We start from the raw sequence: 27,581 nt of genomic DNA on the forward strand, positions 1-27,581 counted from the left end.
AATGAAGATTGGCATACAGCATACATTATACAGTGTGCTATGAGTGAAATTTTGCCCGGGCAGCAGCACTATGGTGTACTCTTATATCGAATTCCAACTGCTAAGGGATCTTTTATGTGCACACCAATGTATTTATGGATCCTTGTTTTTGTCCCATCAGAACAACTAGACAGTTTCCCTTGTCAGGCCCTCTGTAACAGTGTAATACAGTATCGGCTGTATCTGGCTTTATCTATTGATGGAAATTTTTCACCAAAGACAGATTATTATCCCACAAAACAAATCAACATTTAAAGTCCAAAGAGTTTAACAGTTATTTTAAGTCTTGAGTTCATTTACTTTTGCTTGATTTTTAAAAAAAAAAAGCCCAGAAATGACATCTAATGTCGACAAACCACTTAAAAGTCTAAATCATCATAAACCCATCAGCATTAATTACGATTGATTTTCCTTACCGCTGCAAAGAGCTCAATGTTTGGTTTAGGTTCGCGGTTTGTTTTCAATTCACCGGTTCGTAACAATTACAAATGGCAGTATTATCCTGATCTCCTCACATGACTAAAAGCCTTTGTGACTTTGGGAATAATTTGCTACACAAAATGACAAATTAGTTTTGAACTGCTTGAACTGAACCTCGCTGTATTTAGAATTCAATTTTTTTTCGATCATTTTAACGATTACCACAGTTAGTTTATCTTTTCATGTGACATTAATGTTTATTATGTTTAGACAAAGTGAAGGAATTTTCCAGTTGTTTGCTTTTCTTAAAAATTTAATTAAAGAATTATATGAAACTTGAAAACAACGTACAATTGTATTCCCGATTTTAACTATTAACGCATTCACTTTGTCCTTATATCTGACTTTAATGTATATTATATTTAAACAAAGTGAAGGAATTTTTCCATTTATTTGCTATTCTTAAATTTAATTATAGATTATATGAATGGTGAGTACTATGTTCAAATATGACCCAGTCAAAGAGAGAGAGAGAGAGAGAGAGAGAGAGAGAGGGTTTAACATCCGCTGGACACAAACTAAGTGATTTCGGAACTAACATATGTATGGTTCTATTGTATTTCAATCATTCACTTGCACGTTGAGGTCTTTAGCAGTGGAAGGAAACCGGAGGACCCGGAGGTTTTTCATCCCATCTGAATGACTATACACACTTCCTTGCTAGGCCCTGCATCCTGCACCACTGACAAGGAGAAACTCTTGCAGGAAACTCTTGGGGAACCAGTGCCTGACTCTTTGAGTCATTGTGGCTCCCGTGTGACTTTAAATTGCGCAAGTTCATCGAGATTTTCCAACGTTGTTTCCCCTTGCCAGCGGTGCAGGATGGAGGGCCTAACAAGAACAGCTGTCTAGTCTTTCGGATGTGACGAAAAACAGAGGTCCCGTGTATACACTGGCATGCACGTAAAAGATTCCTTAGCAGCTGGAATTCGATAAGCCACTGCCCGGGCAAAATTTCCCTCATAGCACATTGTATGGTGTATGCCCGTCTTCCTTAGCCCAGTATAGGAGCAGAACAGTAGGATGTTAAACCCCATTTCATTTCATTTATTTAAATTGCACAAGTTAGTTACCGATACTTTGTTTTCAAGGGCTAATTATTAAATGCCACGATGCTATAAACAAGCTAATTCACTTTTGTTTTTAACGGTTAATTATCAAATGCCATAGTGCAACGACCAAACCACTCGAACGATGTGAATCCTTGAAAAAAATTGTTTTTAACAATGATTTAATTACACAAATTCTTTGGTTACTTCTTAATGTTGTTTTCCACTTCATCCACTACAACTTTCTTCCCCGTAAAACAGTTTTAAAAAAAATTGTGTCCTTTAAGTTTGGGGTTAACAGGTTGAATTCTTGTTTCTAAATATAATCAAGTGGATTGAAGCTAAGTTTCAGAAGTTTAATGGGCTTTGAGTAACATCATTAGGAATACTTACTGACTGTTCAAGGACCTTAAATAATTCTAGCTTCACTACAATATCTATGGCAAGGTTTGGAGGCATTTGTGTGGAAAATTTTCACCACAAGATATTAAATCTCTGAAAATAAATACATTCCACAAGATTTTGATACAGTGTTTTGGGTCTGTGTTTATTTTCACCACAAGAGTTCCACAAGATTTTCATGATCGACTTTTTCAAACAACCCCCAAACCTTGCCATGACACCACAGATAATTTCAATGGGTTTTTCAGGTCAAGCATATTCAATATTCATTTAGACTAATTCCAAAGTTACATTTCTATGTCTCCACAAACAGACATGGCTGGGGTTCCACGGGCTGAACCAGGATTTTCAGAAGGGGGGGGGGGCGTGCTGTAAACAGTGGGAAGCCCGGTCCTTGGTGGGTGGACTGGCAGGCAATCAACCTAGTCACCAACCAGCTCCTTTCGGAGTAAATTACGACAGGGATCACTACCATTTTTAAGTATTTTTGTTCTTCTTACCCGCAAATTGTTCGCCACCGCAAAAAAATAGGAGGGGGGGGGACGTGTGCCAGATACGCCCCCCTTGGATCGGCTCCTGGGTTCCTCTCACTTTTCATGAAAATATTCAGTTGTAAGTCTCAGGCAGCAAAGTGTCCATTACCAATATTGACAAAGCATTAAAATAAAATCCCATTCATTTCCTTTCAGTTTATTTGAAGTTTCATATTATCTTATGGATGCCGTGAAATGGACCATCGCCTTTTTTCATCTTCAGAGGTTTTATTATCGCAATTGAATGCTAGCGTATTGATCGTGACATCTACTATTGGCTTTATTAGATAAATTTATTTATGGAGTAATATTAGTTTCGTGAGACGGTCGAATGTAAACACATATCGGACATTAGCGCGTTGGACAACATTAAACCAATCAATGTCCCTCTCAGAACTATCAATATAAAAGCTATAACATCGCCCAGTTTCTTTGGTAATGGTGTCAGAAATAAACGAAAGGTCTAAAGGCCAAGTATGGAGATCACGTTAGAAAATTTAAGATACCCATTACTTAAAGAGACATTATCACTTTCATTAAGCAAATAAATATATTTATTCTATAACTACATGCAAATACAAGCAAATATCACTGAATACAGCCATTGAATACAGTTATTGAATAACCTATGGTTGTATTCAATGGCTTGAAAATTTACATGTACAACTGACATTAGACTCCCAAGGGTTGCCAAGAAAAATGTTCAGTTGTTTGGAGGTTATGTCTACTAAAAACATGGTACATGTAAAAAAAAATTTGAAAAATATTATTCTCCATGTCACATGAATTAGACACAAACTGTCTAGACGTGGAGTGATTATGTTATGCATTTAACAGCTGAATAAACCATCTATTATAAGTTTTGATTATTTCATATTAACACTGGGAAGATATTATAGTAATTATAATCAGATTAAACTTAACATTGGTTGATTTATTATTAAAACTTATACAACAATAAAATAATGCTTATCAATCAGTAATCACACTCAAGTTAAACCTCTTACGCAATATTATCCATAACAATCAAAAATAAAAACGTGAATTACAATTCAATATTGGTCCATTTCAATCAATATTGATGTTGTTATCTTGCTGTGAAAATATGGGGAACCCAATATTTAAGACATAATGAACATTTTAAAATCAGTACAAGACCTCATGTGAAATGACAGTGAAATGAAATAGGGTTTAACGTCCTACTGTTCTGCTCCTATCAGGCTAAAGAAGACAGGTATACGCCATTCAATGGCTTGAAAATTTACTACTTTTGTCCAGAATGACGTCACTTTCAGAATTACATCAAACTGTAATGACATCACCACTAGGTAACCACAATTTTTGTTAAAAAAAGAAAGAAAAAAGGGCAGAACCTATGATGAATTTTAACTTTATTGGTGATGATTTTTTTTTTTGATAATATGGATAGTACATAAATCTTTAGTTACTGGATAGAGCAATAAACTATAACACATACTTATAGAAAAACAGCTACTTATTTATTTGGGCGACGCTTGAGGAGTATTCTCTCAAAGTTCATAAACCTTGATAATAAATGTTGAGAGAATACTTTTCGAAACGTCGCCCAATTAAATAAGTAGCTGTTTTTCTATAAGTATGTGTTATAGTTTATGGATAGTACAGTGTATTTTGAGATTTGCATGTAGTTATAATATAAAAACAGAACTCGCGCTTGGGTTATTCAATGATTCACTCAAGTCTATCCTTCCCCCAACCAAAAAAATCTCATTTTTATTTCTAATAAATAAATAGCCACCGACTTTTTGATTATAATTTTTAACAATTTGAACTTAATTGTTTTCGACAAGAGCACCCAAGTATTTTTGGTTTAAATTTTTTTTTTCTCCTAAATAAACATGAAATAAAACTTTAATAAATATTCCCAAAGATCAAAAATTCAAACTGATACAGACTGCCTGATCCGATGGAAGCAATATTAACCCATTTTACATCAATAGTTCATTCAGTATGAGATCAGACTTTTAAGATACCTCTACACCTGGAGGTGAAGAGTAGACTGGAGCTGGAAGGTACCATTCATATATACATGTATAGTTTGATTGAACCTGTAACAAGCGTGAAAACATCAGAAATAGCAAAAAGATAAAAGTCATCTAGTCTAACCCTCGAAGGCTGCTGATACGAGCGTTCCAGAAAAAAAAAACCTTATTCTTGAGGCTAGATGAGCTTGGAAGCTGAACATTGGGAAAATTGATCAAAGGCCAAACTGTGAACTTGTTTAAGCTCACTCTTAATGTTCAAATTGACAATCAACATGTTCAAGACTTCAAAGAAACACCAAAAAAGCGTCCCACAATCAAAATATCCACTGATTCCAAGAACGGAGAAAATCTTTCACGCTATCTAAGTTTCTCCAAGTATTACTGAATGAAAGAGGTCAATGATTTGATCTGTATTATGACATCCTATAATCAATAAACACTACCGCAGTTCTTAAAGTGGCACTGACATATAAAACTGAAGGGGGGTTGGGTGGCCGAATGGTTAGCATGTGCGCGCTGTATCATAAGATCTGTCATTGAGTCAACGGGCATGGTTTTGATTCTCCGGTTGTACGTGACAAGGAGTAGGGTCGCCTGTCCATCCACCTGGGTTTTCTCTGGGTCCTCCGGTTTCCTCCCACTGCTAAAGAGCCCAACGCGCAAGCGAATTGTTGAAATAAAATTAAACGGAGAAAACCCATGAAGTTGGGCTAGCCAAATTGGAGCAGTAAATAAAATTACTTCACTCCCACTAGTGAATTGATCGACAGAAAAAAATAAGATATACATGTACAACTAACATTAGACTCCCAAGGGTTGCCAAGAAAAATGTTCAGTTGTTTGGAGGTTATGTCTACTAAAAACATGGTACATGTAAAAAAAAATTTGAAAAATATTATTCTCCATGTCACATGAATTAGACACAAACTGTCTAGACGTGGAGTGATTATGTTATGCATTTAACAGCTGAATAAACCATCTATTATAAGTTTTGATTATTTCATATTAACACTGGGAAGATATTATAGTAATTATAATCAGATTAAACTTAACATTGGTTGATTTATTATTAAAACTTATACAACAATAAAATATTGTTTATCAATCAGTAATCACACTCAAGTTAAACCTCTTACGCAATATTATCCATAACAATCAAAAAATTAAAAACGTGAATTACAATTCAATATTGGTCCATTTCAATCAATATTGATGTTGTTATCTTGCTGTGAAAATATGGGGAGCCCAATATTTAAGACATAATGAACATTTTAAAATCAGTACACGACCTGATGTGAAATGACAGTGAAATGAAATATGGTTTAACGTTCTACTGTTCTGATCCTATCGGGCTAAAGAAGACAGGTATACGCCATACAGTGTGCTATGAGGGAAATTTGGCCTGGGCAGCAGCACTATGACCTACTCTTATATTGAATTCCTTTTACGTGCATGCCAATGTATACACGGGAACTCTGAATTTCGTTCCGTCCGAACGACTAGACAGCTGTCCTTATCAGGCCCTCCGTCCTGCAGCACTGACGTCGCCTAAATAAATCAGTAGATGTTTTTCCATTAAGTACGTGTTATAGTTTAAAAACGACGTTGTATTGGCCAAACTTGACTGAAGTCAGAAAAACAACATTGAGAGAATACTCTTCGAAATGTCGCCTAAATAAATCAGTAGCTGTTTTTCCATAAGTATGTGTTATAGTTTAAAAACCTACGTTGTTTTAGCCAAACACGATCGAAGTCAGACAAACAACTGAGAACTTTTTATAAAGTCTATCATTCTAACAACCAGTAAATAATCCTCATATAATATCAGACACCTGTTATTCCTTTCATCATCATCATCTATACCCCATAAAAAATATTGGCAGTTGTATCACAATCTTCACATTTTTCTGTTTATTTGACGGCTGACTTTTCTCACCTCCTACACACAGGAGAGTATATTAAGAAACAATGCTTGAATCATGATTACTGGAAGTTGGTAAGGGGTGGGTATAAAATGTGTTTTGACCATATGGTAATACTACAAACAAATCTAATGGTTTCTCTGTACCAGTGATTTTTTACATTATGGTGGTTTGTAGGTTGGCACCGTAGCAATACGATTTATATCCTTCCATACTTTTAAGATATTTCATAGGTGTCTCTATATTTACCCATATAAATATTTATGGTTATTGCTGCCCTGGATCAATCATACAGTAAGATAAGCATATGCTTAGGGCACCTTGGGAAGACGGTCACAACAGAGGTTTTTTTTCAAGCATGGTGAAAATGTTGCTTTCTTAATCACAAAAATTGGCCCCACTATGAATTACTGACATAATCCATATTTTGCAATCAGAAAATCAAGAAAAAAGCTATTTTAACATCAGCATATTCTTAAGTTTTGGTTTGTTTTAAAAGAGACAAAATTATTTTACGGTTTAGCATTGTTTTTATTTTGAATCTTACATATAAAACGTGTTTGACTGTAAGACACGGGGCACATCAAAAGGAAATAAAACACTTGCTTATAATTAACATCTTTGGCACAGTAATTACCATACAAAAAATTAAACTTGACACAAGTACAAATTAGATGATTTGGGGTGATTTTAAGTGACTTTTACAAATTTTTACACAAAGATTTGATATTGAATGAATGTGAAAGAAATTTATGCTAAATACACAAGGTTAAAGTTACAATTTCATATTTTCTAAGAAAGTCAGAACATAATTATTTCTATGTCTTTTGCTCAATAGGTTGTCAATTCACTATTATACGATCATAGGTGTCATTCTCACACTTAAAACTCATTTACACCGGAAATAATAACACAATTACCTCCCTTGTTTTCTATTCTCCACCATGAGTAGCTATCTTCAAACGTTTGAATTTAAAGTTGAAAATGATATTTTTGCCAATTTCTCAGCTGGCAATAGTGAATTATAGGATTAATAGGATTATTCTTTAACAAGGTAGGACTGTTTATAGATACCATCTATTTTAGGGCTTTTTTTTAATACATTTTAAAAATATAACTTAAAAATATGAAATTGTAACTTTAAATGATACCCTGGTTACTGTATGCATCTTTAATAATGAAAGTCAGACACAGACACTTAAGCAATATCAAACTAATCAAATTACACTTATGTTAAAAATACACACGTCTGATTACATAATGACGTGTAAAACCTCACAATTAATTAAAAAAAAATAAAATTCGGAGAAACTGAAACGATCAGGTGATGTTGACACCTGTTAACAAACAGCCTGTCAAAATTAACTGTGTTGTATGTTTTTTTGTTTAGCAGCACGATATCCTTTTTGATTTAACTAAAGAAGCAGGATTTAGGTGTCACATTCTTAAATGAGCAAAATAAGATTTTAGTTATCCTATTTCTAAATGAGTTAAATAAGATTTAGGTATCACATTTTAAATGAGTCAAATAAGATTTAGGTATCACATTTTAAATGAGTCAAATAAGATTTAGGTATCACATTTTTAAATGAATTAAATAAGATTTTGGAATTACATTCTTAAATGAATGAAATAGGTATCACATTCTTAAATGAGTGAAATAAGATTTGGATTCACATTTTTAAATGAGTGAAATAAGATTTTAGTATCACATCTTAAATGAGTGAAATAATATTTAGTTATCACATTTTAAATGAGTTAAATAAGATTTAGGTATCACATTTTAAATGAGTGAAATAAGATTTAAGTACCACATTTTAGATGAGTTAAATAAGATTTAAGTATCATATTTTAGATGAGTTAAATAAGATTTAAGTACCACATTTTAGATGAGTTAAATAAGATTTAAGTATCATATAAGATTTTGTGTCACATTTTAAATGAGTCAAATAAGATTTAAGTACCATATTTAAGATGAGTTAAATAAGATTTAAGTATCCCATTTTAGATGAGTTAAATAAGATTTTGGTACACATTTTAGCTGAGTTAAATAAGATTTTGGTGTCACATTCTTAAATGAGTTAAATAAGATTTTGGTGTCACATTTTAAATGAGTTAAATAAGATTAATACATAATTTTCGTTTTTGAATATTGCAATCATTTTAATCAAATTGTTGAATATTAGCTAACAGTAGACGTGAACCTGTGACCTCCGGTCTGCACAAGCACATGTTTCATCATTGCAGTCCAATTCAAATGAATTTGTGTTTTTGAATCGCTAAATTCTACTTGAAAATAGTGTTAAATTACTATAAATTTGTGTCAGGTGTGTCGATCAGGATTCCAAAATAGCCTAGAATCGAGGTGGTGTATAAAGACAGACAGTAAGGATGAGGGGCTAACCTCTATTAGACATTGTCACTAAAGTAACTAGCTGACCTTATACTTATATATAGAAAAGTTCGAATTTTTAAAAAAAAGTATCACTGGGCTTCAAAAATATACAGTAGAGCATGAAATTCAGAGATTTATGTACTGTTGGTATATGTATATACACAGTATAGCATAAAATTCAGGGATTTAAATGTATGATGTACTGTTGGTATATACACAGTATAGTATGAAATTCAGGTATTTAAATGTATGTACTGTTGTATAGAGTATAGCATGAAATTCAGGGATTTATGTACTGTTGGTATATGTACATGTATATACACAGTATAGTATAAAATTCAGGGATTTAAATGTACATGTATGATGTATTGTAGTCTACAGTATACCACGAAATTCAGGGATGTATGTACTGTAGTTATATATACAGTATACCATGAAATTCAGGGATTTATATGCTGTAGTTACATATACAGAAAAGTTTAAATTTTTTAAAAATGTATTACTTGGCTTCAAATAGTTGCACATGACTAGAATAAAGGCCATTCGAGTCTTTTAACCTGAATTAATTAATTTTTTTGACTAAAATATATCTGAGACGGATCCTGATTTAATCTTATTGTTTCTCTTTGATCTCTTTAATTACCTGTAAAAAAAAATATGAAGAGTTTAAAGTGTACTTACCTTTATAACCTTCTAATGTAAAATTGACTATAAATGGTCTATAGTACAGTCTTTATATCTCAGTATTCAATAAACGCGGAAGAAGTATTAAAGCTGACATCATTGTTTGTTCTATCTACTACCTATATATACACCTATCTACATATGACATGCATCACTGAATCTCTGATCTAATGGCCAGAAATAGAGAGAGAGAAAGAGAGAGAAAGAGAGAGAAATGAAATGAAATGAAATGGGGTTTAACATCCTACTGTTCTGCTCCTATGCTGGGCTAATAAAGACGGGCATACGCCATACAGTGTGCTATGAGGGAAATTTTGCCCGGGCAGCGGCACGATCGCCTACTCTTATATCGAATTCCAACTGCCAAGGGATCTTTTACGTGCATTCCAATGTATACATGGGACCTCAGTTTTTCGTCTCATCCGAAGGACTAGACAGCTGTCCTTGTCAGGCCCTCTGTCCTGCATCGCTGACAAGGGGGAACCACGCTGGAAAATCTGGATGAACTTTCTCGGCCAATGCAGGGATCGAACACCCGACCTCCAGGCTAGCGAGCCAGCGTCTTACCCACGTGATCCCCAGAAAGAGAGAGACAGAGTGGGGGAGGATATATATATTAATACAAATATGGAAGTATTACAAACCAGAAAGGGAGGGAATGTGGTTTAACGTCCACTTGACACAAACTAGGTCATTTTGGGACTAACATATGATTCAATTTTATTTCAATAATTCGCTTGGGCGTAGGGGTCTTTAGCAGTGGGAGGAAACCGGAGGACCTGGAGAAAACCCAAGAGGTTGGACAGGCGACCCTACTCCTTGTCACGTACAACCGAGGAATCGTAGCCATGTCATTTGACTCAATGACAGACCTATGATTCAACCATTGGGCCATCCAGCCCCCCCTTGTTGAATAGTTGAATAAGTATGCCAATAATAATATCTAATATATAGAAAACGATGTGTTAAATTGTATACGTATGTATAACATCAACAATAAATATATGGTTGGTGTAATTCATTATTTTATATATTTGGAGCATGACATGAATTTTAAATTTTTGAATAACCAGTAGATTTTTATGAAGGGTATTTCATGTTTCATTGGTGTCCTCATACCAAGATAAATCATGACCTGATTGTAAAATGTTTAAAGATACCTTCCCATAAAAGTTATTTCCAATAAAAGTATGGCAATTTTGGTATACATGGAAAGTAGAAACATCCAATCTTACCAGAAAAATACGGAATTCCCTGAAAAACACCCATGAAGCACATACAGGACAATTAGGGATGTCTGCTTGAGTGACGTCAAAGGTTGCACGCGAAGATTGTCTGATTGGGTCTCAGCATTAGTGAGTTCTTGATGTATATGTTGATAAACTTGACGGTGAGCTTAAGCATACAACAGTTTCTGAGTCAAAATAAAACAGAAAAGATATGGGCAGTGGATCATCCAAGCATTTAATTAGGTTTTGATATTTATGATAGATGGTTAGCGATTAAAGACAACATCGTCTTGTATATGCAATGAATTCTCCTCCGGCTTTGCACCCGTTTCTAGGTACCTCGTCAGCCAATGCACAAAAAATGTCGCGCAATGCAGAGTGACAAGAGACAAAATGCTTTAATCCATAGCCAAATCAGTACAAATTCTTGGTATTCAATTAAAAGAAAAAGAAAATTAGTGTGTTATGAGATTTCAGACACTTTATTTCAGCAACTAGAAAAAATAACAAGTTTTGTTTTCACTTTAGTGGTCTGCCCGAAAAGTCAGATTGCCTGGACGTTAGGGAGGCAGCTGCCCCACCCCACCCTCTCTGCTTCATACGCCTATGATGGTCTGTAGGTACGTTAACACAAAAATTGACCAAGACTACTAACCTAATATTCACCAAACCAACAGAATATTCCGTCATTCTTGATCCACAATATTAAAAACTTGTATCAATTCAATTAATCTACATGTAGACCACTTTATGATAGGCATAAAAACTCTGAATAATATCCCGTCTTCATATAGAATATACGACAAACTATACTGTAATCATTAAACTATAGCCAATCCACGCAATCTTCAATGTAAAGTGTGATGCTACGAAGATATGTTACACGACGTGTATAAAAATGTGTTTTATGCCCTCAGTGTTAGACAATTGAAATGTGTTACATTGGAAGAAAATTGGCAGCGATAGAGAAAGGGGGGAACAATAGTCTTCAACTAAAATCAATAAAGGATCTTGAACATCTTAAACAAACTGTCTTGACCAATTTATTTCTTAAGATATCATTAAACTCCACTATGAGCAGAACATTTCAGCTGTTAAAATACTAAAACTGATACTGCTACATTCTATATTGGAAATTCTGTATTCAGGGGAATGGAATATAAATTTAATGAAATGGGGTTTACGGTTCTAATTTTCTGCACTGATGGGATTACACCGTACAGTGTGCAATGAATGAGGGAAATTTGCCCGGACAGCAGCACTACAGCCTACTCTAATTTCGAATGTCAATTGTCAAGGATCTTTTACATGCACTACTTTCACGGGAAATCTATGCAGAGGAATCTATGCTAAAAAATCCTGAAGAACTATCTCGGCCAACCTCGTGAATGAAACCAGGAACTCCAGGTTAGCGAGGCAGTGTCTTAACCACTGAGCCACCACGACTTCTGAATAAAATAGAACAGTGTTAAAGAAAGAGAGAGAGAGAGAGAGAGAAATGGGGTTTAACGTGCACTTGACACAAACTAGGTCATTTCGGGACTAACATATGGTTCAATTTTAGCTGTGGGAGGAAACCGGAGGACCCCAACAATCGAGACCACGCCAGTTGACTCAATGACAGACCTTATGATATAGCGCGCACACGCTAACCATTCAGCCATTTAATCTCCCAAATATATCTTGTGTTATCACAAACAAATTTCAATATTGGGTGTCATTCATCTATTTCAATAATTACATGACATATTTCTAGAGATGGGATGTCTTATGTCTTATGAAATCCCTGTGTTTTGTATAAAATCAATTCTCAATAAAATAAAGCAAAAGATTTCTTGATAGAGATACCTGTAAGATATTGAAAAGTTGTATGTAATAAACCAAAAAGTAGTAAATCTATAAAGTTGTGTTATTATGAACGTTATACCTCCACCTCTAAATGTCATTTATGGATATAATTGAACATTCTTGACAAAAAAAACAACACTTGCCCTCAATCAAGAGTTTTAAAAATTGGGGATCACGTGATTAAGTGGGTAAGACGCTGGCTCACTAGCCTGGAGGTCGGGTGTTCGATCCCTGCATTGGCCGAGAAAGTTCATTCAGATTTTCCGGCGTGGTTCTCCCTTGTCAGTGATGCAGGACGGAGGGGCTGACAAGGAAAGCTGTCTAGTCGTTCCGATGGAACGAAAAACCGAGGTCCTGTGTACACATTGGCGTGCACGTAAAAGATCCCTTGGCAGTTGGAATTCGATATAAGAGTAGGCCGTAGCGCCGCTGCCCGGGCAAAATTTCCCTCATAGCACACTGTATGGCGTATGCCCGTCTTCATTAGCCCAGGTTAGGAGCAGAACAGTAGGACGTTAAACCCTATTTCATTTCATTTCATTTTTAAAAATCGATGACTGAATAGTGCACCTAAATATATAACATGGGAGACAACTCTTAATGTGTACCAGAAAAATACTTATCAGTGATCTCCAGTAGTCTATGTTATACATTGCCTTGTTAGTATGATAACTTGGTTTCATTAAAACATACATTATGCAAGAGCTAAATCTGCCTATCGCAGGTCTTTCTTAAGGCTTGAAATATTATCTAAATTATTAATTAGACATTAATTAACTTACCCAGACAGACCATGATCAACTCTCGATGTCATCGCTAGCCTGTGATATTTACTAGATTAGAATCCGATCTGCTGCTCAAATTGATAATCAAGACAATGTTTTTTATCGTACCGACTTTAGTACTGATGATCTAGGCTAAGCCTAAAATTCATTCGCTAAATTCTGGGTTCAGAGTGGAATCCATTTGACTGACATTTTCATCAAATTCCCTTTATATTATCTAGATTTTAACTATTATAGGGAGAAATGCCAGCTCTTTATCTAATATCCAATAATGTATCATTAAATATTTTTTTCTGTTTACTTTATTACAAATCAATATAAAGTTCTATAGTACAAAAATAGATATTAAACAATATAATATGTTTTATTGGTTAAAATTTGAAATCGTTCCAGTGGTTAAAATTTGAAATCGTTCCAGTGTTTATAATTTGACAATAGTTTGTGAAAATTCAATAGTTAAATAAAGGGTTTCCTATATAATATATAATATATAAATCTTGGCCATCCTGTTAAATAAACACAATATTGAGCACCAAATTTCTATGTGAAGAAATAAATATATTATAAGAATAGTCTATATATATATATATATATATATACATGTGGGTACATGTACTTCAAATATTTCCTTGTAAAGCTATATTTGCATCGCACACAATGTTGTTATTATACATGTAATACAGTAATTGTTAAAAGATTTTAGTTTTTATGTCAACATTTAAGCTTACAAGAAAATGTTTATATCTTGGTCCTTTTTAGGAGGCACACATTAAACATACATTATGCAAGAGCTAAATCTGCCAATTGCACGTCTTTCTTTAGGCCTGAAATGTTATCTAAATTATTAATTAGACATTAATTAACTTATCCAGACCATAATCAACTCTCGATGTCATCGCTAGCCTGCAATATTTTCTGGATTAGAATCCTATCTGCTGCTTAACGCTCATTGATAATCAAATCAAAAAAAGGATAATCGAGACTATGTTTTTTATCGTACCGACTTTAGTAATGATGATCCAGGCTAGACCCAAAATTCAATTGCTAAAATCTTGGTTGAGAATGGATCAATTTTACTGAAATTTTCAGCAAATTCCCTTTACATTATCTAGTTTTTAACTATTATAGTGAGAACTGCCAGCTCATTATCTAATCTCCCATAATGTATCTTTAAAGTAAAGAGAGAACAAAAAGTTATTAAGAAAGTGTCAGTATCATGGTTACTGCCATCTTCAATAGAAGGCTTGATCTTGCTTTAACTCTGTATATTTTATCAAGGTCTTCACGTAATACCCAGCATATTTCGACACTAATTTCAATTGAGTATTCACGCAGCTTGAAAGCCTATCAGATTCCTCGATCATCGCTAATACCAAGTCTCGCGCTTTCCAGCTAAAAAGGTCTACCAGTGTTAATCGAGTTGCAAAGTTAAAAGTTCGTTCAATGTCAAGGTTTCCGTGGAGGTCACTATATTTCATTTGAATGTGTTAGTGTCACAACTTTTGAATGGATGTCACTGTTCATGTGCCTGCAGTAAAGGGAGAAAACCTAGCTATAAGTTCAGGAATTGTAAAATAATCTAGCAGGGCTGACCTTAAAAATATCTTTGTTTCACCAAACCCTACCCACAATCGAGGAGAAGGGTCGGTAGGTCGGGTTTTTTTTCAGTTTTTTTTTTTTAAGAGCTAATTTGACAGCTTGATAATTTTCCGGGGTGCAAACATTCGTCTTCTTTTATTGGCAAACAAATCAATGACATCGGGATTTTTCTTGATGCACGACTCGCACACAAATTGCGACAAACTCACGTTTGAAACTCCCTCAACACGTTTTTAACGATCGTGCGGGTTGTGCCTTTATTTTTCTCGAAAACGGATATTGAAAATATCGTCATGTTTAAAACGACGCCCCACAGACATAGAGGCAGAATCATTTCGTGGGAATGGACGTGCTTTCGTCTGCAACCATTTTGTTGAGAAGCGACACCTATGACGCTTTCGTCTTGATCAACCAGTTTCAATAATGAATCAAACCATAGCCATAGTAAAGGGAAATAACTCTCGTGATATATTTCAGGTTGACACACAAAATAAAATAAAAAGATCGCGGAAAAGTGCAATAAAATAATTCAAGTCGGGGGTGGTTTTAGCTAGTCGGTCGCGTTAGGCGAAACAAAGATATTTTTAAGGTCAGCCCAGTGTCCAGATTTTGTAAAACTTGCAGTCGTTGCTTGAGGAACATGAGTTGAGCATGTACTGGTAACCCTGTTCACTAAAATGTTACACTTCGGAAACTCTTATATCTTGGTCCTTTTTATACGCCAACATGTACATTAAGAGCAGCTAAAATGTGGAATGATCTTCCAAAAACTCTTCGAGAGTCCTCTTCCAGAGCTTTAAGACTAACTTAAAAACATATTTATTTCAAAAATGTTTTTGAACTGTTTTGTTGTGAATGCACTTAGAAATACTCATGTGTAATGAAGCGCTATATAGAGAGAGAGAGAGAAATGGGGTTTAACGTCCACTCGACACAAACTAGGTCATTTTGGGACTAACATATGGTTCTAATTTTATTTCAATAATTCGCTTGCACGTAGGGGTCTTTAGCAGTGGGAGGAAACTGGAGGACCCGGAGAAAACGCACGAGGTTGGACAGGCAACCCTACTCCTTGTCACGTACAACCGGGGATTCGAAACCACGCCAGTTGATTCAATGACAGGCCTTATGATACAGCATGCACGTGCTAACCATTCGGCCATCCAACCCCCCTGAGCGCTATATAAATCGAACAATAATAATAATTAAAATGTGGTCATCTATCTTTACCATCTGATTGGAGCCACGATGGCTCAGTGAGTTAGATGTTGGCTCATTAACATGGAGGTCCCATGTCCCTCATCAGGATATTCCGTTATGGTTTCCCCATGTCAGTGATGCAGGATGGAGGGCCTGGCAAGAACAATGTATAGTCCTTTTGATTTAAACAATATTTTTATTCAAATAAGTTGGATATTGTATACATACACTGTCAAAAGGTATAAGGATTCAAAAACAAGAGAAAGGCTTATATTTATTCGTCTCCTTTTGAATGGGACAAGAAACCAAGGTCCTGTGTACACATAAAAAAACCCTTGACAGTTAAAATACGATACAAGAGTAGGCTGTAGAAGAATCCTATTGAATTTAAAATAGCTATCAATTCTAAAGAATTTTTTTAATATTTTTGCCCCTTGACTTAGAACTTTATCCGCCTTGCTTTATAGATTTATAACCACCGAAAAGAAAATCGTGTATGTTGATGAAACTTAAAACACATTCCATTCCATATACTAGAAGCAGTGGTGGCTCAATGAATAAGGCACTGTGTCGCCAACCTGGAAGTCACGGTTCCAACTCCAGCTGGTCGACAAAGATCTTTGGATTTTTCCAGCGTGGTTTCCCTTTGTCAGTGGGAGAGCGGAGAGTCTGGCAACGAACAGCATCTAGTTGGTTGTAAGGGACAAAAAATGTGATGTCACGCGAAGTCCTGTTTACGCACGAAAAAGAACCTTTAAAAGTTAGAATTCAAATTAACGGTAGGCCATAGCGTTGCTGTCCAGGCAAAATTTTTTTATAGCTCACTGCATGGCATATCCCCGTCTTCATTAGAGTTTGAAAGAAACAGAACAGTAGGATGTTAAATCCTATTCCATTTCATTCCATATACCACACTCTGAAAACCAGTTCTATTGTTCTTATGGTGGTATGGACGCAAACCAACATTGCTCAAGTATCATATTGACTTCAGATATCGTATTACGTAACTATTTCATTTCTATATTTAAAGAGGCATTATTCAAGACCTAAATCTGCCGATAGCAGGTCTTTCTTTAGACCGTATGATACAACACGCACACGCTAACCATTCGGCCATCCAACCTCCATACTCCCAACAGTACAATATTTTGATAACATTGAGATTATTGAGTGATACAATGTACTTCCAACAGTATATGTACAATATTATAAATGTTGATACAACGTTCTTCCAACAGTTCCAACAGTACATGTTTCTACATGTATCTGATAAAAATCTGAGTTTTTTCAATTCGTTTTTTCATGCTTTCAGTCTTACTTAAACATACATTATGCAAGAGCTAAATATGCCTATTGCAGGTCTTTCTTTAGGCCTTAAATGTTATATAAATTATTAATTAGACATTTAAACATACATTATGCAAGAGCTTAATCTGCCTATTGCAGGTCTTTCTTTAGGCCTTAAATGTTATATAAATTATTAATTAGACATTTATTAATATGACAAGACCACATTAAACTTTCGATGCCATCGGATGGCTCCAATTTTAAGTAGATTATAACGGTTGGTCCAATTAACGGTTTAATCTAAAGATAGGTTGCCAGGCAACAAAACATACGCCCACAGCAGCTAAATCGTCCAAGCGGTCGACAAGGGTTGTCGAATATTTATTCCTTTATAGGTAATTGGGGGTCATTACAAGACAATTCCATACAAATCAGATTATAAATTTTGTCGTTTTGAGGGTTTACAAGCTTCTACAAACTGAAACAAGGGTCTCAACTCTGGAAGTAATCTACAGAAATTGTTGAAATTTGACAGGTTTTTTCGTTTTACTAATTTAAATAATGCATATAAATTTCATACATATCGGATGATAACTTTCATCAATCGAGCATTAACAAGGTTTAACAAAATGAAACAAGGGCAATAACTCTAGAAGTAATTACTGTAAATTGCTGAAATTCAATAGGCTTTTTCGTTTCACTAATTTAAATCATGCATATAAATTTCACAAAGATTGGGTGATAACTTTTGGCCTTGGAGCGTTCACAAGGATCAATAAAGTGAAACAAGGGCCATAACTCTAGACGTAATAAACGGAAATTGCTGAAATTCAATAGGCTTTTTCGTTTCACTAATCTAAATAATGCATATACATTTCACAAAGATTCGGTGATAACTTTTGGTGATGGAGTGTTCACAAGGTTCAATAAAGTGAAACAAGGGCCATAACTCTAGACGTAATTAACGGAAATTGCTGAAATTCAATAGGCTTTTTCGTCTCACTAATTTAAATAATGCATATAATTTTCAGAAAGATCGAATGATAACTTTTGACGTTAGAACGTTCACAAGGATCAATAAAGTGAAACAAGGACCATAACTCTAGACGTAATTAACGGAAATTGCTGAAATTCAATAGGCTTCTTCGTTTCAGTAATCTAAATAATGCAAATAAATTTCAGAAAGATAGCATGATAACTTTTGACGTTAGAGCGTTCACAAGGATCAATAAAGTGAAACAAGGGCCATAACTCTAGACGTAATAAACGAAAATTGCTGACATTCAATAGGCTTCTTCGTTTGAGTAATCTAAATAATGCATATAAATTTCAGAAAGATCGGATGATAACTTTTGGCGTTAGAGCGTTCACAAGGTTCAATAAAGTGAAACAAGGGCCATAACTCTAGACATAATAAACAGAAATTATTGAAATTAAATAGGATTCTTCATCTCACTAATGTAAACAACATATATCAATTTTAAAACAATTGGATGATAACTTTTGGCATTAGAGCGTTCACAAGAAATTGTGGACGATGGACGGACCGACGGACGGACGGGGGCGACGGCAATATACGTCCACATTTCAATGTGGGCGTATAAAAATGGAGATGCAAGGCTAAGACTCGAATAACCAGCACTGTGGTTAAGTTAATAAACAATCAATGCACACATCTTGTCACCAGTTGGACCATTTAATGGTTTAATCTAAAAACCGGCGATGCAAGGCTAAGACTCAAATAACCAGCACCGTGGTTACGTTAATAAACAATCAATGCCCATATCTTGTCAAAACTACAAACAGTGGTTAATTCGCTCAGAATAAAGTACTTTGAATAAAAATTCCATTCAATATATTCATTTTGCATTATCTATTTTTGAACTATTATAGCAAGAACGGCCAGTTCTTTATCTACATGTAAATCTTACACAATGTATCTTTAAGGTCTTCAAATTTTATATCTACATAAGATATCCGACTGCATAATTCTTGCATATCATAAATCTGAAGGTAATCTTTTTCTTGTGACTAATGCCCCTGGTTGTTAAAAGATATGTGAATACCTTTAATTAAGAAATGCAGGTGAACATAAATTAGCAGAATCTGTCAGACAAACGAAAGCCTGTCATGCATTCATGTAAAATAAAACCTGAAGCATGACAAACTCTCGTGATAATACTTCAAGTGACGTAATAAGATATATCCATAACGTGACAAAACCACGATTATTTTTAAATGAGTAAAATAAATGGAAAACAAACATGTTATACTTTCAGATAACAACTGATAACTCACTTTTATCTATAAAAGATCTTAAAAATCTATACATGTCCTTTTTTTTCTGAATGCCTAAACTTTATTTGTTTTTTGATTTATAAGGTCTGTCATTGAGTCAACTGGTGTGGTATCGATTCCCCAGTTGCATGGTTCAATTTTATTTTAATAATTCACTTATGTGCAAGGGTCTTTAGCAGTTGGAGGGGTCCGGAGGACCCGGAGAAAACCCACAAGGTTGGACAGGCATCCACTCAACACAAACTAGGTCATTTCTGTACTAATATATGGTTCAATTTTATTCCAATAATTCGGCCATCCAACCCCCTTTTACGTGACAAGGAACAAGGAGTAGGGTCGTCAATCCAACCTAGTGGGTTTTCTCTGGGTTCTCCGATTTCCTTCCACTGCTAAATACGCCTACTCGCAAGCGAATTATTGAAATAAAACTGAACCCATATGTTAATCCCAAAATGACCTAGTTTGTATCAAGTGGATGTTAAACCATGGACCTTATATACATTTCGGATCTACATATATATACATGTAGAATTACCCACTGGTGAAATCTGTCCATGTACAGTATAAATAGAGAATGCTCCCGCAAAGAGTTGTTTTAATATTGTTTAATATGAAACTTTAAACTCATTTTCCTCAGAACTAGAATAATGTTAGATAGAACTAGTTAATTCTCTGTCAGGTCGACGATATGGGGATTAACCAGTAAACCAGTGAACCAGTCTGTTCAGTCAAGCTTTAATTAGGTGAGACATACATGTTTTTCTAGTGGATACCCTTAAAGCGGTAGTAAACATGTTTTTCTAGGGGATACCCTTAAAGCGGTAGTAAACATGTTTTTCTAGGGGATACCCTTAAAGCGGTAGTAAACATGTTTTTCTAGGGGATACCCTTAAAGCGGTAGTAAACATGTTTTTCTAGGGGATACCCTTAAAGCGGTAGTAAACATGTTTTTCTAGGGGATACCCTTAAAGCGGTAGTAAACATGTTTTTCTAGGGGATACCCTTAAAGCGGTAGTAAATAAAATAGACCAAACTTTAAATAAATAGTCAATATTCACTTAAATGACAAATCAAGTGACCACACCACTCACTTCAACAGGTTCGATCTATATGCCTTGACCTATTTTGAACTAAGGTATTTATCACAAGCGTTTGTTAAACTCATTTCAATGATGGCTAGTGTAAATATGGGATGCCAGTTAACTCATCCACAAGCAAAGTCAGCCACAGTTAATTTGCCCACAACCATTGGTTAAACATACATTATGCAAGAGCTAAATCTGCCTATTGCAGGTCTTTCTTTAGGCCTGATCATTAATTAACTTATCCAGACCATAATCAACTCTTGATATCATCACTAGGCTGCAATATTACTGGATTAGAATTCAATCTGCTGCTCAATCAAAAAATGGATAATCAAGGCTATGTTTTTTTATCGTACCGACTTTAATAATGATGATCGAGGCGAGGCCTAAAATTCACTTGTTAAATTCTCGGTTCAGAGTGGATCAATTTGACTGGAATTTTCAGCAAATTGCCTTTACATTATCTAGTTTTTAACTATTATAGTGAGAACTGCCAGCTCTTTATCTAATCTCCCATAATGTATCTTTAAGTCGTTCACAACTAATAATGGTTAAATCGTCTCCATCTAATACGTGACTCGTACACAATTTAAATGTATGGAATAAATATGTTTTACTTGGTACCGATCACGAACGAGATTAATTCACCGCTGTTTTTGTAATAAAGTATATTCATATTGTTTGTTAATTGACGTTATGATTTTAGATTTTAGGTCAGTTTACCAATGTTTTTGTAGTCAAGTATATTTGTATTGTTATTTAATTGCCGTTATGATTTTAGATTGGTTCACCGATGTCTTTGTAATAAAGTATACTGGTATCGTTTCTTAATTGGCTTTGTTTTAATGTTTCGACAGCATGTAATTGACTTGATATGAAATCTAAATATAAATTATTCGATGGATAAAGTTTTGTTATAAGATTAGTTTATGATGTCTAACATCGTTTATCTTAACACAAGGTACAATTTTATGGATACAAAATTACTGAGTTTAATACAAAGCAATGTTTCGATGAGGATACCCCTGTCTTTATCGCCAAAATACATCACAGACACTACATATTACTATTATCAAGTGGTTTTTTTTTTTTATTCATGTCCATGGATACTGTGCAATTTTCACGCCAACTTTAACCTTAGTGACAATGCTTCTTGTATGCAATGCTTTATATGGCATGGAACCAGATACAGTAACAAAATTCCAAGTGCTGATTGGCTGAGAAATGATAGCATATATGCATATAGTCATTGGAAAACTCCATTCTTGCCGTGAATTTCAAATGAAGTTGTGACAAAAGTTATCTTGTGTTAAGAAATGGTGATAATTATTATTTAAACATCCCCATGCATGTAAGCTTGATACATTATTTTTTAGGAAGTGGATAAACGATCGGATTCGGTTCCTTGCGAAAATTTACTACGAAACCGGATATCGTCTCTGATTGGCCAATTTCACCACGTGGTTATTCTATCGCGATAGGTTCGGTTCTAACCCTAACCCTAACCCTCGATTCTTGCATTTTCTAATGTCTGCGTATCTCTTCGCCAATATGTCACTTTATTCTTAAATTCAAATTGTTTCATCGCCTCTAAAAGTGAATTTAGAGTCGTAAATTCAGCACCAACAAGGATGCCTGTAGAGGCCACCATATTGAAAAAGACCGCTAATAACCATGTGATAAAATTGGCCAATCAGAGACGATATCCGGTTTCGTAGTAAATTTTCGTCAGGAACCGAACGAATAATGTTTACTCGTCGATTTTTGTTGATTACCGATCACAGCCGAGATTAGTTCACCACTGTATATTCGTATTGTTTATTCGTATTGTTAGGTAATTTCCGTTATGATTTTAGATTAGTTCACCTTTGATCTGTTCTATCACTGGCAATCCTGTTATAGTGAAACCAACATGTATGCAAATGACTATACAGTGTATTACAAGTTGAATATTTTGCTATGAGCATCGCCCGATTGTAAGTAATGTAATTTTAGTGAAATTGGTGTCGAGAAGTGGTGTGGATTCTGAATAAACTAAAGCGTATGCAAAGAAAGAAGTTGGACACTATTCATATTAAAATTGCATTGACATCGTATAAATAAAATATTCGGAAAATAAGCTAAGGCGTATGCAAAAGAAGGAGTTGGACACTATTCATGATAAAATTGCATTGGCATGTTGTTATTTGTATTAATGTATAAATAAAATATTAAAAGTTCATGTAATACCCGTTTTTAAATTTGTGGGATGAAACAACCCGATATAAGTGGGATGATTTTTATTAAAGGACCTGTGTAAATTTGGGATGAAACAGCCCGGATGAAACAGTAGTGGGATGAAACGACCTGCTCCCCAAAAGGGCTACCACTGGCCTTCATTTACATGGTGATATGTGAATGATGTCAAATTGATACAGTGTTGCCAATACTACTATAAATAGCTTGAGTCAACAATGCGTGAGCACGGTATTATTTTTATAACTGTCAGTGTCACATTTATATAGAAAGAATGCCCTACTACACATGTATTCTTTGTAAACAAAGACAGTTGATCATAATGGATGAATGAAAAGTTGTCATCTTTATCTGTGTCTCTCTGTTGAAAAAATATTGAAAATTGTATAGCTTAAAATCAAAATTAAATTCAACTCACCTCAGGAAACTCTATAAAAATATTCAATGAAGCAACAGTAGTCTTTCGATGGACAGGATGTATTGGATTTTTTAACAGTGACCTTCACCCTTTTTTTTTTATGTCAAACAGAGCCAGTAGGTGAAATATCAGAATAATTGTCACATCTTTATGATTCATTACTCATCCAAATAAAGTCACAAATTATTCGCAATATGACTATTTACTTGTCATAATCCTAGAAACTTGAGCCAGTTTGTTAAAATAAAATTACGAAACTTTGCAACTCTGTAACGAAATTTCACCAATATTCAAGATGGCAGCGCACAGTGAAAGTTTGAGTTGGAAACAAAATTTAATTTTACAGCTAAAGAATCGTAATAAAACTCAAACCCAAACTTATGCAAGCTTGATTCAATCTAGTGAGTATCCATTAAAAATTCTAGCAACATTTTATTTTAATCTTTACGAAATAGTAATATTTAGGTGGGTGGTTTCCGACGAAATATTCAATGTTTTGATTTTTCTTTTCCTTATTATTGTAATTTTCTGAGTCACATACTGAATACTAGCAGATGCCTGTAATGAAGAAATGATTATTAGTCATCTGCTGAGACTTTTTAATATCTGACGCTGTTTTTTGAGGGTTTTATTTGAACACTTAAGGGCCCCAGCTCAACTTCCTCAATGAATAAGCAATAAGGCATCCTTTTTGGCATTCATCATTTAGTACATGTATTTCTAATCATTTCACCATTCGATCTATTCATGTTACCATTAAATGAGTCAAACTGCTCCACACTGAGCTGTACATACACTGTCATGCATGCAAAATTAACCCTTTAGTTATTGTACAGTTCAATACTTCGTTATTTTAGGCCTACATGTATTACCGATTATTAATATTCAGATTTTGTGTAATCAAATGTGATCATACATGTATGAATGTGCTCAATGTAAAAGTATAAGTCATAACATGCGAACGGTCACCCCCCCCCCCAAAAAAAAAAAAAAAATTTGTTTTTAATGACTGAACAACCAAAGCACAAATATGAATTACCCTTTGAATTTTCTTGGAAAATATTAGAGCAAAACACATTTTACAGTCTAAATTTGAAACTCATGGGATTTTTCTTGGGTGATTCGGCTTACATCTACTCCTTCCCCTCTGCCTCCTCTCTCCATAGGTGGAGCCACAGTGGTTACAATGTAAGTGAGTAAGAGACTGGCTTGCTAGCCTGGAGGTGGCAGGTACGCTTTTGGTATTGGCCGAGAAAGTTCATCAGTTTTTTCCGGCGTGGTTTCCTCTTGTGAGTGATGCAGGACGGATGGGACAAAAAAAATGAGGTCCAATGTATACGTTGGCATGCACACAAAAGATCCCTTGGCAGTTGGAATACGATATATAAGAGTAGGCCGTAGCGCTGCTGTCAGGGCAAATTTTTCCTCAAAGCACACTGTATGGCATATGCCCGTCTTCATTAGCACAGAACAGTATGAGGTTAAACCCTATTTTATTTCTCTCTATAGGTATGTGTTATGCTTCTTTTCAAAAATGGGTGGTTGGATGGCCAAATGGTTAGCATGTGCGCTCTATATCATATGGACTATCATTGAGTCAACTGGCGTGGTTTCGATTCCCTGGTTGTACATGACAAGGAGTAGGGTCGTCTGTCCAACCTCGCTCAAGCGAATTATTGAAATAAAATCTCTCTCTCTCTCTCTTTTCAAAAATGTTATTTCCATGCTTGTGCACCCTTTCTGTCTGTTCTCTCATTTTTACAGCTTACTATTGTCCTGTTGGGGCTGACCTTAAAAATATCTTTGTTTCGCCTAACGCGACCGACTAACTAAAACCACCCCCGACTTAAATTATTTTATTGCACTTTTCCGCGATCTTTTTATTTTATTTTGTGTGTCAACCTGAAATATATCACGAGAGTTATTTCCCTTTATTATGGCTATGGTTTGATTCATTATTGAAACTGGTTGATCAAGGCGAAAGCGTAATAGGTGTCGCTTCTCAACAAAATGGTTGCAGACGAAAGCACGTCCATTCCCACGAAATGATTCTGCCTCTATGTCTGTGGGGCGTCGTTTTAAACATGACGACGATATTTTCAATATCCGTTTTCGAGAAAAATAAAGGCACAACCCGCACGATCGTTAAAAACGTGTTGAGGGAGTTTCAAACGTGAGTTTGTCGCAATTTGTGTGCGAGTCGTGCATCAAGAAAAATCCCGATGCCGATGTCATTGATTTGTTTGCCAATAAAAGAAGACGAATGTTTGCACCCGGAAAATTATCAAGCTGTCAAATTAGCTCTTAAAAAAAAAATCTGAAAAAAACCCGACCTACCGACCCTTCTCCTCGATTGTGGGTCGGGTTTGGTGAAACAAAGATATTTTTAAGGTCAGCCTGGTTGTCTTTGTATTGTATTCTTGTTTCGTGTAGTGTTTTCTTCCAGCACTTATAATTTTCTTGTACATTTTTCCAGATAACAAACTTCAAGAACAAGTCTCAAATCTTCGATCAAAATCAGTTCATAGTCAGGTTGAAGCTGAAAGATTGAGAGAAGAAAATTTGAATTTACGTGTTAAAGTAGAAAGTGGGTTAGTAGTTTAGAAATATAAAGTAAAAAAAGTTTATAACCCCGTCAGATAGGGGTGGCGTCCCGACTGCGCTGTTACAGTGACAGAAAATGGTCTCAGAGCACGTCAAGATCACCATAAGTGTGGTAAAAGTGTGGTCAAAACGCCAGATATCGTGCTATGCTCGCCAATGATCACCGAGTCACGACGTTTTGTTTTGAGCATGTTCGGGTGTGCTGTGAGAACACATTATCATTGCACAGGTTGTGGTAAGAATGCAGCTTTTTTCAAGTTTATAATTTTTGGGGACATGTGGGTTCAATTTGCCGGTGACCTTGTGCAATTTCTGGTCGCCGTGTGGTCGCAGCAGCGCACTAATGACGCCATCCAGGTCTGACAGGGTTATTAACAATTGTTGAAAGACTTGGCAATATACCTGATGTTTCACGGCCTATCCATGCTGAAATTTACTCAAATATAATTTAAAAACAAAACCAAAATATCAACAGTAGATAGTCTTCCAACTTGGATTCAATCGAAATTAAACTGAGGTCCATTAAAAGATTTTATCCAACACTAATATAGGCTTGTTTTTATATTGTCTAATGATGGGGGCTGTTGGATCATAAGTTCTGTTGTTGAGTCGACTGGCATGGTTTCGATTTCCCGGTTGTATGTGTCAAGGAGTAGGGTCGCCTGTCCAACATTGTGAGTATTCTCGGGGTCCTCCGGTTTCCTCCCTCTGCTAAAGACCCCTACGCACAAGTGAATTATTGAAATAAAATAGAACCATATGTTAGTCCCGAAATGATCTAGTTTGTGGAGAGTGGAGGTTAAAACATAAATCCTCTCTCTCTCTCTCCCGCTCTCTCTCTCTCTCTCTCTCAATTTTCAATTCCTCATATTGCTGTAAATGAACCTGTAATTTGGATTGAAGTTGTTTAACAACCATATTGTACGACATGTGAAATGTTAATGATCTAGGTAGATTGCTTTTTGAATGATTCCACTTTAAATAGTGTGGTCTTTTTTAATTATTCCACTTCAAATAGTGTGATCTTTTTGAATGATTCCACTTTCAGTCCTTCATGTTTATAAAATTGTGCGGGAGCCATAAAAAGCTCCTAATACCTTGAATATATGCAGTTTAAAAGTAAACGAAAACTGAAAGTAGTTTATTAATCTCAATATTTAGGAGAGCGATTTTGCTAATTTGCAGGAGTCTTTAATGATTCCTTCGAAGGAAAGCCGACGTGCGTCGAGAGGAGCAGGAACAAAAGCTCCCCTTAAACATGAAGGACTGCACTTGAAATAGTGTGGTCTTTTTTCTTGGGCCACCTTATATGTATATTTTTGACAGTTCAATCGCTGAGAAATATTTTATTATATGCCTTAGGCTACAGATTTTCACACCTGTAGTAGATGTTTATATATGATAAACCAAATCAAAAACAATAGATTTCTGACACATGCCATATAACAATTTGACATATATGATT

General features: G+C 35.1%; 2 protein-coding genes across 2 annotated transcripts in view; one reads left to right on the forward strand and one right to left on the reverse strand.

The window, feature by feature from the left end:
• The window catches only part of LOC126812708 (phosphatidylinositol 3,4,5-trisphosphate 5-phosphatase 2A), a 117,972-nt gene extending 94,386 nt beyond the window's left edge, over positions 1-23,586 (reverse strand). The window contains exon 1 of the mRNA XM_056098904.1: positions 23,513-23,586. The gene's annotated coding sequence lies outside the window, so the exon portion shown is untranslated. The remainder of the gene's footprint in view (positions 1-23,512) is intronic.
• Positions 23,587-23,802: 216 nt separating this feature from the next.
• Positions 23,803-27,581, forward strand: part of LOC126812681 (autophagy-related protein 16-1) — a 36,652-nt gene continuing 32,873 nt past the window's right edge. Inside the window, exons 1-2 of the mRNA XM_056098302.1 lie at positions 23,803-23,913; positions 25,989-26,103. Coding sequence (XP_055954277.1) covers positions 23,808-23,913; positions 25,989-26,103 — 221 coding nt within the window. The 5' untranslated portion in view covers positions 23,803-23,807. The remainder of the gene's footprint in view (positions 23,914-25,988; positions 26,104-27,581) is intronic.

The sequence above is a fragment of the Patella vulgata genome, chromosome 1, assembly GCF_932274485.2.
Source record: "Patella vulgata chromosome 1, xgPatVulg1.2, whole genome shotgun sequence".
Lineage (NCBI taxonomy): Eukaryota > Metazoa > Mollusca > Gastropoda > Patellidae > Patella > Patella vulgata.